This window comes from Poecilia latipinna, unplaced genomic scaffold (genome assembly GCF_001443285.1).
Source record: "Poecilia latipinna isolate Pla-1442-1.1 unplaced genomic scaffold, P_latipinna-1.0 Scaffold478, whole genome shotgun sequence".
Classification (NCBI taxonomy): Eukaryota; Metazoa; Chordata; class Actinopteri; order Cyprinodontiformes; family Poeciliidae; genus Poecilia; species Poecilia latipinna.
This window is the reverse complement of record NW_015113094.1, coordinates 570,514-583,476: the sequence shown is the minus strand read 5'-3', so window position 1 is coordinate 583,476 and position 12,963 is coordinate 570,514. Positions and strand designations below refer to the sequence as shown.

The 12,963-nt window shown below is 39.1% G+C and overlaps 1 protein-coding gene across 1 annotated transcript; it reads left to right on the top strand.

Moving 5' to 3' along the window:
- The first annotated feature begins 923 nt into the window (after positions 1-923).
- Positions 924-10,816, top strand: sp6 (Sp6 transcription factor). The gene is made up of 2 exons (XM_015039684.1): positions 924-1,086; positions 7,402-10,816. The coding sequence occupies exon 2, from the start codon at positions 7,493-7,495 to the stop codon at positions 8,393-8,395; it is 903 nt and encodes a 300-aa protein (XP_014895170.1). The 5' UTR covers positions 924-1,086; positions 7,402-7,492; the 3' UTR covers positions 8,396-10,816.
- The last annotated feature ends 2,147 nt before the right edge of the window (positions 10,817-12,963 follow it).

Here is a 12,963-nt window from a genome sequence, read left to right as displayed (position 1 = left end):
CAATTGATTTATTTATACGATATGTTTGAACATCTAATTTTTCACTTGGCATAATTTATGACATAAAGAACTGGAACTAAATTTTGAAAGATGTTTTTTTTTTTTCTTCTGTGTAGCAGTGTTGTTCAGAGTACAGCATTTAATTAAGACGAGCTGGGAGGGAAGGGGGCTTACCTAACTAGTATAGCTTACAAGGATACACAAAAAAAAAATTAAATTTATGAATTGATTAGTTAGAAGTTAACGACCGCATAAAGTGTGGCTCCAGCATAGATTTTTTTTTGTAAGGTAAACTTTGTACTGTCAGTTTTTAAAACCCTTATTAGATTTCTTTAGGCTTTTTATCATTTTAAAGTCAATATTCATAGACTGTTAAGGTCTTGTTAGCATTTATGTTCATATTGTATGAACATAAATGCCATGTTTGAAGTCCTCCATAATTGGGGGCTCAGTTTGCTTATGTTTTGGGCCACTTTTGTTTAAAACATCTGACAGCCATGCTCTCTTTATAGATAATATTTGTTCAAATTGAAAGTGGGGTCCTATGTTAGCTTGACATCAACATAACCCTTTGTGGGATAAGAAAAAAAACAACAACTGGTAAACTTCTCTGGTTGCCCTCAGTGTTGGTTTGTTGGCCCAGGCAGCAACAGCTGATTGTCCTGATGGATTAATTTTTAAAAAAAAAAAAAGAAAAACATGAATTGACAATATGGAGACGGGGTATGAAAAGCACTCATATGGTCTCTGAGTTACTCGAGGTAAACGATTTTTTACCCCGCGTCTTCCCAGAGCAACCCGTTTCCTCACCTCCAGCCGAAGAGGGGCTTCATCTTCAAAGCGGAGCCACGCTCGCTGCAGCTGCGAGGGGGCGGAGCCTGCCGGGGCTGAAGTCCCGGAGCCTATCATAAAGTTAGAGAGTCTCAGAGTGCTGCTTACCTGCGCGCCGAGCCGCTTCACCTGGACCGTCACATGAAATATGATGAGGATTTTACATTCGTGTGCGCACTTCTTCTTGACGAGCAGAGCTGATCTCAGCCAGGTTTATATCCGAAGGAACGCAGCCGCAGCTCCGAGGACGCACAGGTAACTCAGCGTAGGGTTTTCTTATTAATATGTTGTGCTTTCACTGCGACTTTTTGGTTAGCCAGGAATATAATCTGCAGCAGTCTCTACACGCCTCAGCTCATAAAGAAATTTGTTTTTTTCCCCTTGTAAAAATAAATAAATAAATAAATAAATCAGATTATAACTTTAAGCAATGTCATAAAACTTTTACTGACTTGAATCCATGAAAAACGATTGACTGACGTTTTAAGTGTTCTAAAGTTCTCCTTTTTTTTTTTTTTTTTTTTTTTTTTTTAAAAGTCCTCCAAAAACTATTAATATTTGAGGAAAGCAAATCTAACTCGAGGTTATAGTTATGTATGAAAGCAAGAAACACAATTTGGCTTTCAAAAGTTTCAGTGGCACTTTAAATGAAATTTTTAAATAAATCAAACAAACTCATTTACATTTTGTATGCATTTCTTTAATTAATAAAACAAATATCCTGGGTCGAATAGTGAATGAACACAAACTGCATTGAAATAATAATGCATAGTAATAATAGTAATAATAATAGGATGAAAAACAACCTACAAATGCAAAAAAAAAGTCAATAAAATTTCTATTGATCTGTATTAAACTGAATGAAACTGTAAAAACAGGGGCAGGGTTAAAAGTAGCACATTAAACGAAGTTAAAATGCAGTGAATGCATGAGACATTAGCAACATGGGTGAAACTGAACGTATGTCTTTCTAGTGACACTACCTTGTTGTTTTCTCTACAGCTAAATTCAAGTTTGCATTGTCTCTTTTCCACCCAAAATGTAAAATCCATCAGCTGCCAAAATATTTGTGAGGCTGAAGAGTAAAAAGACAGTAAAAAGAAACACATTTAAATCCTTCATAAAAGTTAAAATAAGCTGTTTGTTGTTCAAATGATCCCTCATATCTTGTATTTTTACATCAGACTGAACTCATGGATCTGATTTGTTTTATAGGAATTCAGCTTGTAGGTTTATTACGAAGTGCAATCTCTCTTGATCAAGTACACTGTAGTTGTATTTATTCATTAAGGCCAGCATAGTTAATCTCCATCAAAAAAAAGAAAGAAAAAAACATCGTTATCTGCAGAATTTTCATATTATTTGTAGTTAAATGTTCTTAAAACGACCTGTGGAGGCCGTACCTCGGGTCTCGCCCAATGAGCTCCCACACCACCCTGTAGGGATAAGCTGGCATAGACAATAAATTAATGTACTTAAAGTGTCAAAAATCAAATAACTGCATATCAAGTCCTCAAATTACTGCATTACTGCAAAATGTAATATATTATTGAAGAATTGCTCATTGAAATATATCTACACATTTCACTTAATGTTTAACAAAAAAAATGTCATATCCATAAATTGCTATATATTTAGATATACACGCATAAAATACAACAATTATATTAAAGAAAACAAAGTTTAAGTAAAAGTTTGTCATTAATTTCCACTGTGTGTGTTTTGATGTTTACAATTTCACGTAAAGGTTGGATTTGTGTATTTGATTATTGAGATGGCACAATTAAAAAGTGCTTTCACTCCTTGAAAATTATGTGATTTTGCTGATGCTAAGTATTGATACCCTTATCTTATCTTTGCCACATAAATGTCAACACAAAGATGAAATGTCTGTTTAGCTATGCTGTCCCAAATTACCTGATCTCCCAACATACCTGTCTCCCTCCTGAGGAGGAGAAAATGTTTTACTTTACAGTTCTTCATTTCTTTGTCATTTAAGACTTAACAGATGTTAATTAATCATTTTCTGTTTAATAATAGTGTTATAAACTATAGAATAGAATAGACACAACCCTTATTGTCCTGTAAAGAGAAAATTCAGGTGTAACGGCAGCAGCAGATCTAAAGGTCACACAGTAAAGTTCTTAGTGTTAAAAAACAAGAGCAGCAGAATAAGAGAAAATTCAGGTCAATGACTGTTGACTCTTGTAAATTAACGCTAAGTTGCTGTTTGGCTGCCCAGGCAAAATGAAAAGATATAAAAATGTTCCTAGAATGTTCTGTCACGCTTTCTGCTTTTTAAAATATAGTAAACAAAGAAGAAGCCGAGTTTTCCTTTTAATGTTTTTAGGGTGTAAACCCGTGCTTGGGAATCCCATAAATCATTCAGGATGTTAAGCTGCCATTCATATCTGAAGTTTTTCTGCAATTAATCATACACTTAAGAGAGAGCAGAAGAGATTAGCACAGCTTAGAACTACATGCATGTCTGCGTCTGCATGTCACCAACTTAATCCGCTGCTCAGGTGTACAAAAACTTTTTTTTTTTTTTTTTTACGACCTACCAGGTTTTTCAAGTCAACCTTGGTCATTCCAGCAGGAGTAGTGTTTTGTTTTAACATGTTACCAGAGCGCTTTACTCGAACGTAGCTGCTGCGCTGAGGTCTGAAGCGTTAGATTTAGTCAGGAAACTGTTTGAAGTTTGTCATTACAGACTCGTCTGAAGTGGCCCCTGCCGAGCTCCGGCTCCACTCCATCCATCTTGTACATTTAGGCAGGTTAAAACAAACAGCCTGAAAAACCAGTTGACCCAAACGAGTTCCCACAGACAGTCAGGGGTCAACAGATGGGATGTGATGAGACCGACAATAAAACTTGACCTGTGGGTTCAATAGGAAAAGGTCTTCACGTAGTAAAAACTTCTTGGATTTAAAAATAAACCAAATTGGGGTGTTTCTGTGAACCCAGAGTTCTGATCAAAATAGATCAGTGCAGCCCTGGATTAATTTAAGGAAAAATGTACAACATCGGGGCAAATGAGTTATTAAAAAGACCCATCAAACTGGATTGCTAAATAAATAATATTTGGGTTAGAATTAATTATTTTTATGTTTATTTCAGTTCTGCAGTAAAAATGTTCAGAATATAGATTTCTGAAAGTGTTCATTGGTCTTATTACCAGTTCCTTGATCAAAGGATAAATGATGAACACACTAAGCACACAGTTGTGTTAACAATTTTATAAGTATAAGGCTATTATTAGCTTAAGTGAACAAACTTGTTCTACAGTTTCAAATAAAATCATTAACACAATCCACTGATATTAACAGTAATATATCAGCTTAATTTTATAATCTTTTTGCTTAAAACTACCGATTTAAGGGTTTTCCGACAGCGTAAACTTACTATTATGGGATAAAGGAGTAGCCCAGCAGTGTTTGTGCATGCAGTTCAATGTACGTCAGGTTAAGAATAGTTTTATTAGGATTACAGCTAAAGGATTGGGTTTAAGGTTCGATCCTGCAAACTGAGGTAGGTTAAAAAAATAAGCTAAAACTATGAATTTATAAAGTTATCTAGTGGGTTGAACAAAATAAACCAAAGAATTAATTATTTTTGGTTGTTTTCATTTATGTACTAAAATCTAATAGACAATATTGTATGAAATATATTTTTATTAATATGAGCAATTTAGTCAAAATGTTGAACATGGCTAGCGCTAGCTTGTCCTACCTACTTAGCACTTCAAAAGTGAAGATTACTAAATGACTTTAGGTTAACAAACATATTTGCTACTAACATGAACAATATTATACAGCATCATTATTAATTCTTATTTCATCCTGTAGAAAAGGTCAGTAGAGCCTGATCTGGTCATTGTTCGGTTCAAAATGGCGGTCTCTAGAGAACGATGATACTTTGTCCCGTCTCCTCTGAACACAATTTTTCACACAGTGTTTGAACTTAAACCAGCCAACTTCTTCACCAGCAGGATGAATCCTGCATGTAGATGGAGAAAATAACCCAGATTATTTAGTGCGCCCAGAGTAACATGTGGCTAACAGAACATTTATTACTATAGTTACAATCCAAAAGGTGTCATGATTGTTTCAAAGTACTCTTAAAACTTTTGGGCAAAAGTTTTAAGAGTTGCCATTTTTTTCGGCAACATTGAGCAATCCGGGCCTGGATTCATTTGTAGCAGCATGAATAGGTTTTATTCATAGTAAAGTGTCAGGTTTTAAACCTCTAAAAATAGGCTAAAGAGACCAATAGAGTGAGATGAAAAAAAAATTACCTGGATTACTAATATCTGTGTTAACATTAGTTATTTTTAACTTTAATTATGTACCAACAACTCTCAGATAATACATGAATTAATACCTGTCTTGGCTTACTGAGCAACTAATCAAATGTAAATGCTAAATATATCTCGCATTAGCTCTAATATCTATTTAGCAGGTAGAAAATGATTATTTTTTTATTATGTATCTGAACAAACCTCTTCTCTAGCACACCTGACATTTAAATTACCATTCAGCAGCATTCTTATTTCCTCCTGTCGAAGAGGTTTGGTGACGACTGATCTGGTAGTAGTGTAATTCAAAATGGCGGTCTGTAGAGAATAACGACTCTCCTTCTAGATTCTTCTTTAAGCTAACAAACTGGGCCACAGTTTTACACCAAATATTTGGTCCTGTAGCAGCAGTAGACCAGGATTTGGGTTTTAGATTTAACCAGCAGGTTCCTGTTTGCAAATCATTAATAAGTTGCGCATCCAAACCTCGTGATGATTGCCTCCGAGTGTATAAAGGCTTTTGTTAACGACTGGACTTTGTTAACATGCAAGTCGCAGTTGGAATCACACATTAAGAAAGAATCACCAGTCACCAGTGTGCAGCTTGCTCTTCAGCGTTCCTCCCCCCCATGTCGGGCCTCCGTTCGATGGCAGACTTGTAAAATGGCGTCTGTGCTGAGTCTTGGTCGGGCAGGTTTTATGACCAGAGAATTTTGTGCAGCTCTCTCACTCCCCCGGGGCCCACCGTATGCCAGCTGTTTCCCTCAGGAACCAGGGGGCTCTCCCAGCCTTTCACTGGACGAAGGAAGATGCCGCTGTCTTCGCTTGTTTACGGGCGGAGAGGAGGACTGTGTAGATCTTCAAAAAAAAATTACAGAGTTAAAAATCTGGCTGCATGTTGGCTTGAAATAAGTCACCTTGACCTTTAACAGCAGAGCTTGTCATTAGAGAGATTCCGAACTAATTGTTTTACGATTTTGTTCAGAGTAGAAAGTAGCTCTGAGTGGCTTTAAGTTAGCTTTGATCCTCTTTGCTTTACTTCAGACATAGCTGATTGAAATGTTCTGTTAGGAGTCCTTTACTGTCAGTAATACCACTGACTTGTTCCTGTAACGGTGCTCTCCATCAGGCAGCTTGTTGGGTGACCTCTTGTTTTTTTGCAGTGTGGCATTTCAGATATGCATCACACCAAGTGATCTCCAGTCAGACACCAGACTACTGCATTGTTTCCTGCTGTAAAGATAATTGCAGACGTTCGTGATTAGAGTACTGGAAGTCAACACGATGGTTTTGTGCTGGAACCTGTTTGGTTTTATGTCCTGTTGGCTCCTTCTCATTCACCTACACAAACATGTTCAACTTTAACAAGCATCGTGTCACAATGTGGAAAACGGATGGGCACCTCCTTCGGTACGCATCACCTGACTGCCGATGACGCCGCCAAAGTGTGCGCAGATGAAAATTCCTGAGGCTTGTTGGGGACAGGATGTGAATTCAGAGCATGCGCCCATAATTATACACATAAAGTAATTGTGTTATTGTTGGGCTCCTATTCTCCAGCTACTGAATGTTGTTAGTTCACAGCTGTTGATGCTTCCCTCGCCGCCAGTGTGTCAGGAGGAGGACGCCTTACTCGTCGTCTTCCATAACTTACCCAGAGGGCTGTTGTTGTAAATCATGTGTGATTCACACACAAACACACACACACACACACACACACACACACACACACACACGCATACATATACAAATGTATAAAATGCTTCTTCTGTCTGCTAGGTTTTTATCTCAACAACCCTCAGGGATGTACAAATAGGCTTTGGCCTGCAGCCATACCTCCCTGCAACTTCTTCCTCTACCAAACTGTTCTCTTGTCAACACTCCCCCTCCCTTCATTTCTGCTGAATTTTTTTTTTTTCTTTTTTCCCCCTGCTGCTGCCTCTGCCTCTGTGCCGAGCCAGCGATGTTGTTTTCTTTGCGCTTGTCTTTGACGGTCCTTCATGGGAAGTACCTGGCAGCGGATGCATGTGGCAGGCCTTTGCCTGGACACGTCTGTCTCCCCCTCTCGTCTGTTTCCACGGCCACGCAGCGTGAGAACTGCGGTATCTATGGTAACCGGGGGAGGTGTCCTCAAAGTTTACAATTTAAGTGCTACAAACAGGGGTCTGCGAATTTAGTTTTGAAACTTTTGGTTCCCAAAGGTTGAGAGACTAAAATAGGCGAATGAAAGACTGGTTTAAAGATGTTTTTTTTGTTTGTTTTTGTCTCTGCAGGTTTTCTTCTCAGTGCTGCCTGAAAAGACACTGATCAACTCCTCAAGCGGCTGACTTAATCCTGAATCTTACACCTGCACCACCGGCATTCATGGCCCACCCTTACGAGCCCTGGTTAAGGACAGCACCATCTAGTGGCAGCTCTGAAGAAATGAACATCCCGTCCTGGTGGGACCTCCACCGCGATGTGCAAGCCGGCAGCTGGATAGACCTGCAGACTGGGCAAAGTGTTGGCGTGCCCTCAGTGAGCACTGGCAGCTCCATGGGACTGCAGAACTCTTTAGGCCCGTATGGCTCCGACCCACAGCTATGCACCATGCCCCCGGCTCAGCACACCCCCACCTCACACTCGCCCCACCTCTTCCCACTGGACGGCTTCAAGATGGAACCACTGGGACCGGAAATGCTGCAGCAGGAAACCTTCTCCTTGGAGGAACCGCAGGAGACCTCTGTGTCAGCTCGGCCCAAGCCCCAGCGACGTTCATCCTCTCGGGGCGCCGGGCAGACCATGTGCCGGTGCCCCAACTGCATCCACGCCGAGCAGATGGGCCAGAGCGCCGACGACAGCAGGACGAAGCACATGCACAACTGCCACATCCCCGGATGTGGCAAAGCCTACGCTAAGACCTCCCACTTGAAGGCTCACCTGCGCTGGCATAGCGGCGACCGGCCGTTCGTCTGCAACTGGCTCTTCTGCGGAAAGAGGTTCACGCGCTCTGATGAACTGCAGCGCCACCTGCAGACACACACCGGTGCCAAGAAGTTTAGCTGCGCTTTGTGCCCACGAGTGTTCATGCGTAACGACCACCTGGCCAAGCACATGCGCACCCACGAGTCCCCGCCGGGGCACGGGGAGGAGAGAGTAAATGGGGATGGGAAGGGTTTTGATGCACCTACTCCTCCACAGTCGTCGTCTGACAGCACGGAGCCTCAGCTGAAGCTGAAATGTGAGATAGACCCTTCAGTTTCAAACGTGACAGGGCAGTCTGGCTAATTTTATCACTTCGAGGAGATGTTTGGTAGTACGAGGGTTCGGTCCTCTCTGTCACAGAGGGAGAATAGTTTTACAATAGAATAGAGCGTAGAAGAATGGCTTGGACACACTATTACCGATGAAAGCTGGATGGAACAAACGTATGCAACTCCTGTGGTAGAGATAGAAGGGATGCTGCAGCACACAGGAAACACGGGGTTGTATGCATTGTGCAGCTAAAACTCTCCTCTGTAGATGTTAAAAGGAATCAAAGAAGAGCCGGTGGTGCAGCGTGTTGCTCGACCCGTCAGCAGACCAGAGGACCAACACGAGTCCGACTGAAAACAGATGTTTACGTGAAACTTGTTGAACATGTTACTGAAAGTGGGGAGCAGGTCTGCTTCCAACTTTTTAAAAAGGAGACAATGATAATATTTTTTGTTTGTATTTAATATTCTGACTATATGAGCGCAGCCCTCTGTACCAGGAGACAAAACGGTTTCTTTTCTGTTGAGAGCACACAGATCGAGAGCCTTTTTTTTTTGTTTTATTGTGATAATATAATATAATATAATATAATATAATATAATATAATATAATATAATATAATATAATATAACATACACTGCCTTGCAAGAACATTCATAAATGTTGAACGTCCATGTTTTGTTTCTTTTCAGCCACATTCAATTTACTGAATTTTATTTGACAGAACTACAGGAGAATTAAGTTTCTTTCTACTTTCTACTTGGGACTGTTAAATTGTTTTTAACATTTTATTATTAACAGTAATCTCAATAGTGTGACATGTAGTTGTATTCAGTCCTCGTAAGTCAACACTTTGTAGATGCGTATTTCTGTGCAGTCAGAGCTGTAGGTTTTGTGGAGGAAGTCTCCGCCACCTTTGCACATCCGAAGAAAGAAACTTTTACTCTACGTTTATTCTGCTTCGCATAAGACCTAAAACTCAGGTGAGATGGAGTGAACATAATTTTTCTAGAACTTCAAATAGGATTTAGGCCCATACTTTGACTGGGCCATTCCAGCACGTTTGTTTCTGAACTAAACCTAAACCATTGTCACTATGGTTGCATGTTCAGAGCTGTAGTTCTGTTGGAAAGTGAACCTCCATCCCCGTCTCGAGTCTTTTGCTCCTTCCAACCAGTTTGCCTGTCCTTGTTGAAAAAAAGCTTCCCGACTGCATGATGCTGCCATCACCATGTTTTACTGTGGGGATGGTTGGTTAAGGTTAATGCAGAGTCTTAGTTGCACACATGTTGTGAGTCCAGGTAAAGTGTTTCATTTTGTTTGCTGTGTTTCCTACATTGGTTGTGGTGTGAATATACTTCCTGAGCCATGTTTCTTTCCACCTCTCAGACAGGAATCCCCGGTCTAAGCTGTAGACACGTACAACTCCTCCTGGGTCTCTCATCTGTGCCACTGAGCATTACTGTCCTCTCCTGGCCTCCTGGCCTCTCTGCTGTGTTCCTTGGTCTTCATGATGCTGTTTGTTCTCTAGCAAACCTCTGAGGCCTTAAAATGACAGTTGGAGTTATTCTGAGGTTAAATTGGAAACAGATAGACTCTGTCTACTCATAGAATTACAAAAGTAGTTATTAAGACTTGAATTTATTTAGCGGTATCAGAGTAGAGGGGTAGGACTGCAGTCTGCACTTTCAGATTTGACTACATGAAGATATTTCCAGGCATCTTTCTTTATCTTTCAAAACTGCGCACTACTTTGTGTTGATTTATCACTTTAAATCACACTGAAATACATTAAAGTTCGTTTGGTAGCAATGTGACAAAATGCAGAAACGTTATGAATATCTTCGCAAGGCACTGTATGTACAACAATTTGGGAATTTCATGCACTATAACAGCTAGAATTTACCAAAAACTATGTTCCTTTTTCACCTAAAGAATGGTGCTAAAAGACTTGAGAACAGGAAAATGTGAACAGGTGCTCGAGATGAAACGAACCAAAAACAAAAGAGCCACTTCAACGACGTGAAGAAGTCGAGACCCACAAACCCACAACAAACTAAGACATGGACAGAAAGATGCCGTCCGGTTTGATGAATCCAGGTTTCTGTTGTGACATGCTCAGGGACAGCAGACACATCTGGAGGGAGAGCGCGAAAACAAGCGAGCCGCTCCGTCCTGTTGACACCGCAGGTGGCAGGTACTGAAAGACGCGTCCAACACGAAGAAGCACAAGACTCTGAGCTGCACTTGACAATTTTGTCTTCCTAACAATAGATCAAATGGTTGTGTGTAATGTGAAAGAGGTAACAGTTGTTGAGTGCTATCACCTATGTCCTCTGCACTTTGCCTCAACATCTACCAGTCTATTTTGTCTCTGATTTACTGGCTTAAAGCCCCCCACCCCCTGCTCAATTTATCCATATGTGCAGTAACAGATATTCAAATATTTATATATATATATATAAAAAAAAAACCTAATTATTGCCTTGTAGCTCCACCTTAAAATAAAACAAAGGGCACTGTTGGAAGCCCCGTTATTTAGCACTACTCATAAAACTGAGCAGAGGACTTAGTTTGGAAAAGCATGATGCTGGAATGAAGCCCTTTTTGGAATTAAATATGTCTCCAAATGAGTTAGAATGACATTGTGTCTGTTAGAGCCCCACAGATATTTATTAACAAACTGTTGTAAAAGAAAATGGTTTTTATATATATATATATATATATATATATATATATATATATTATTTTTACAATTTTGCTGCCCCCTACAGGTCAGTGACTTTCATACGCATTCCAAAAAATGTAAAGAAAAGCGAGAATACCTAATGACTTTTCTTTTTCAGGAGCGAAACAATTAGGTTACTTATATTTGGTTAGATTGTTTTAAATATCAATGTTATATGATCAGTAGTGGTGTAGCTTTATAGGATGTATGCAATCCATCACAAATTACAGGCAGATTTCTACATTTTAGGGAGCTTTTGATGATCAGAGACTCACAGTTGTATTTATGTATAGAAGATACATTAGAAAAAAAGGGCTTAAACATTAGTCAATTATTGTTCATTGACTAGTATTAATGTTATAAGTTGTTGATGTTTTTATAGATAGACTTATTTTATTTTATAGACATTTTCTAGTGGTTGCTGTAGTTGATGTAACGTTTTTTGGAGACTGTAATAGAATAATTTAAATACCATAATAATTTGTAGTTAATCGATTATTGTCCCTCATTAATAAATCTGATAAACAAATGCACTAAGTCTGTGTGTATTTTATTCATAAATTAAATGCTTGTAACAGTGTTGGAAAATAAAGTCAATCTACATTTGTTTAATTCAGTGCTTGGGGTAAGTGTATGTTTTCTGATTTTATCGTTTTGTTTCTGGGCCAGTTCACTTGCAGGATTACTCAAAAAAAAAAAATTATGCTGGATCATGTCCAACTTTTAGGGGTTTTTTTCTAGAATTAATGTGTCTGGCTCAAAAACAAAATTTTTATCAGTTTGTATGCTGAATATTTTATTTTTGGGGGTTTATTTTTCTAAAATACAAAAACTGTTCGAACAATAAAATTAACACCCTATAGAATGTACAGGGTTTGATTTATGAAGATTTAATTGAAAAAAAAAATTATAACATACATTATATTGCAGAGAGTTTCTCTACTACCCATCTCAGTCATTGAATTCAGGCATTTCAATGACTTCCAGGTTCACATGTGCATGAAATCCAGCAGCTGTGCATGCTGCTTACTTCTACAAACCTTATTGAAAGAATGGGTCACTTTAAGGAATTCCATAAATTCCTCCATGGTACCATGTGAAGATGCCTAATCTGCAAAACAGCTAGTCCTGAAATTTGCTCACAGCTAAATAGTCTACTGAACTGAAAGTGACTGGGAACAGCAACTCATTTGCTACAAAGTTGTAGACTGCATAACATCACGTATGACAAAACATAGTGCAGATTGCACAGAAGTCGTAATTTTTTTTTCTTCCAAATTTCATGTGGCTTTCAAATTAACTCAAGAACTGTGCGTGGAGAGCTTAATGGAGTGGCTTTCCATAGCTAAGCTGCTGTGCTTAAGGCTTACATCACCAAGACATCAGATGAAGTGGTGTAAATCTCACAGCTACAAGACTCCAGAGCAAACGAGACATGTTCTCTGCAGTGACGAATCATGCCACTCGGACTGGAAGTTTAAAGGACGACTCGACGACTTGAAGTGAATACATTGTGAAAAGAGAATGCATTGTGAAGCAGTAATAAAGTTGGACTTGGCTCAGTTCAAGACAAAATAAGTCTTAATGCTTCAGCTTGCCACAATGTGGTGGACAATTCCACAAAATTTTGGAGGTGTTTCCTGTTTTAATAGGATTTTGCACCAGTGCACAAAGCAGCAGCCAATTGGCCATATATTCATGAAAGTATCTTTTGTGGCGGAAGTTGACTGACCTGCACATTCACCTCAAACTGATGAAACACATTTGGAGTAAATTTGAGTGAAGACAGCATGCATTGCTTCCTCATCCAACATCAAAAATCACAATTGCACTTCTGGAAAGATGGTACAAAAAAAAAAAAAAAAAAAAAAAC

Bases quoted from the DNA above. Each gene is read 5' to 3' on its own strand.
- sp6 (XM_015039684.1), top strand. From the start codon at position 7,493: ATGGCCCACCCTTACGAGCCCTGGTTAAGGACAGCACCATCTAGTGGC.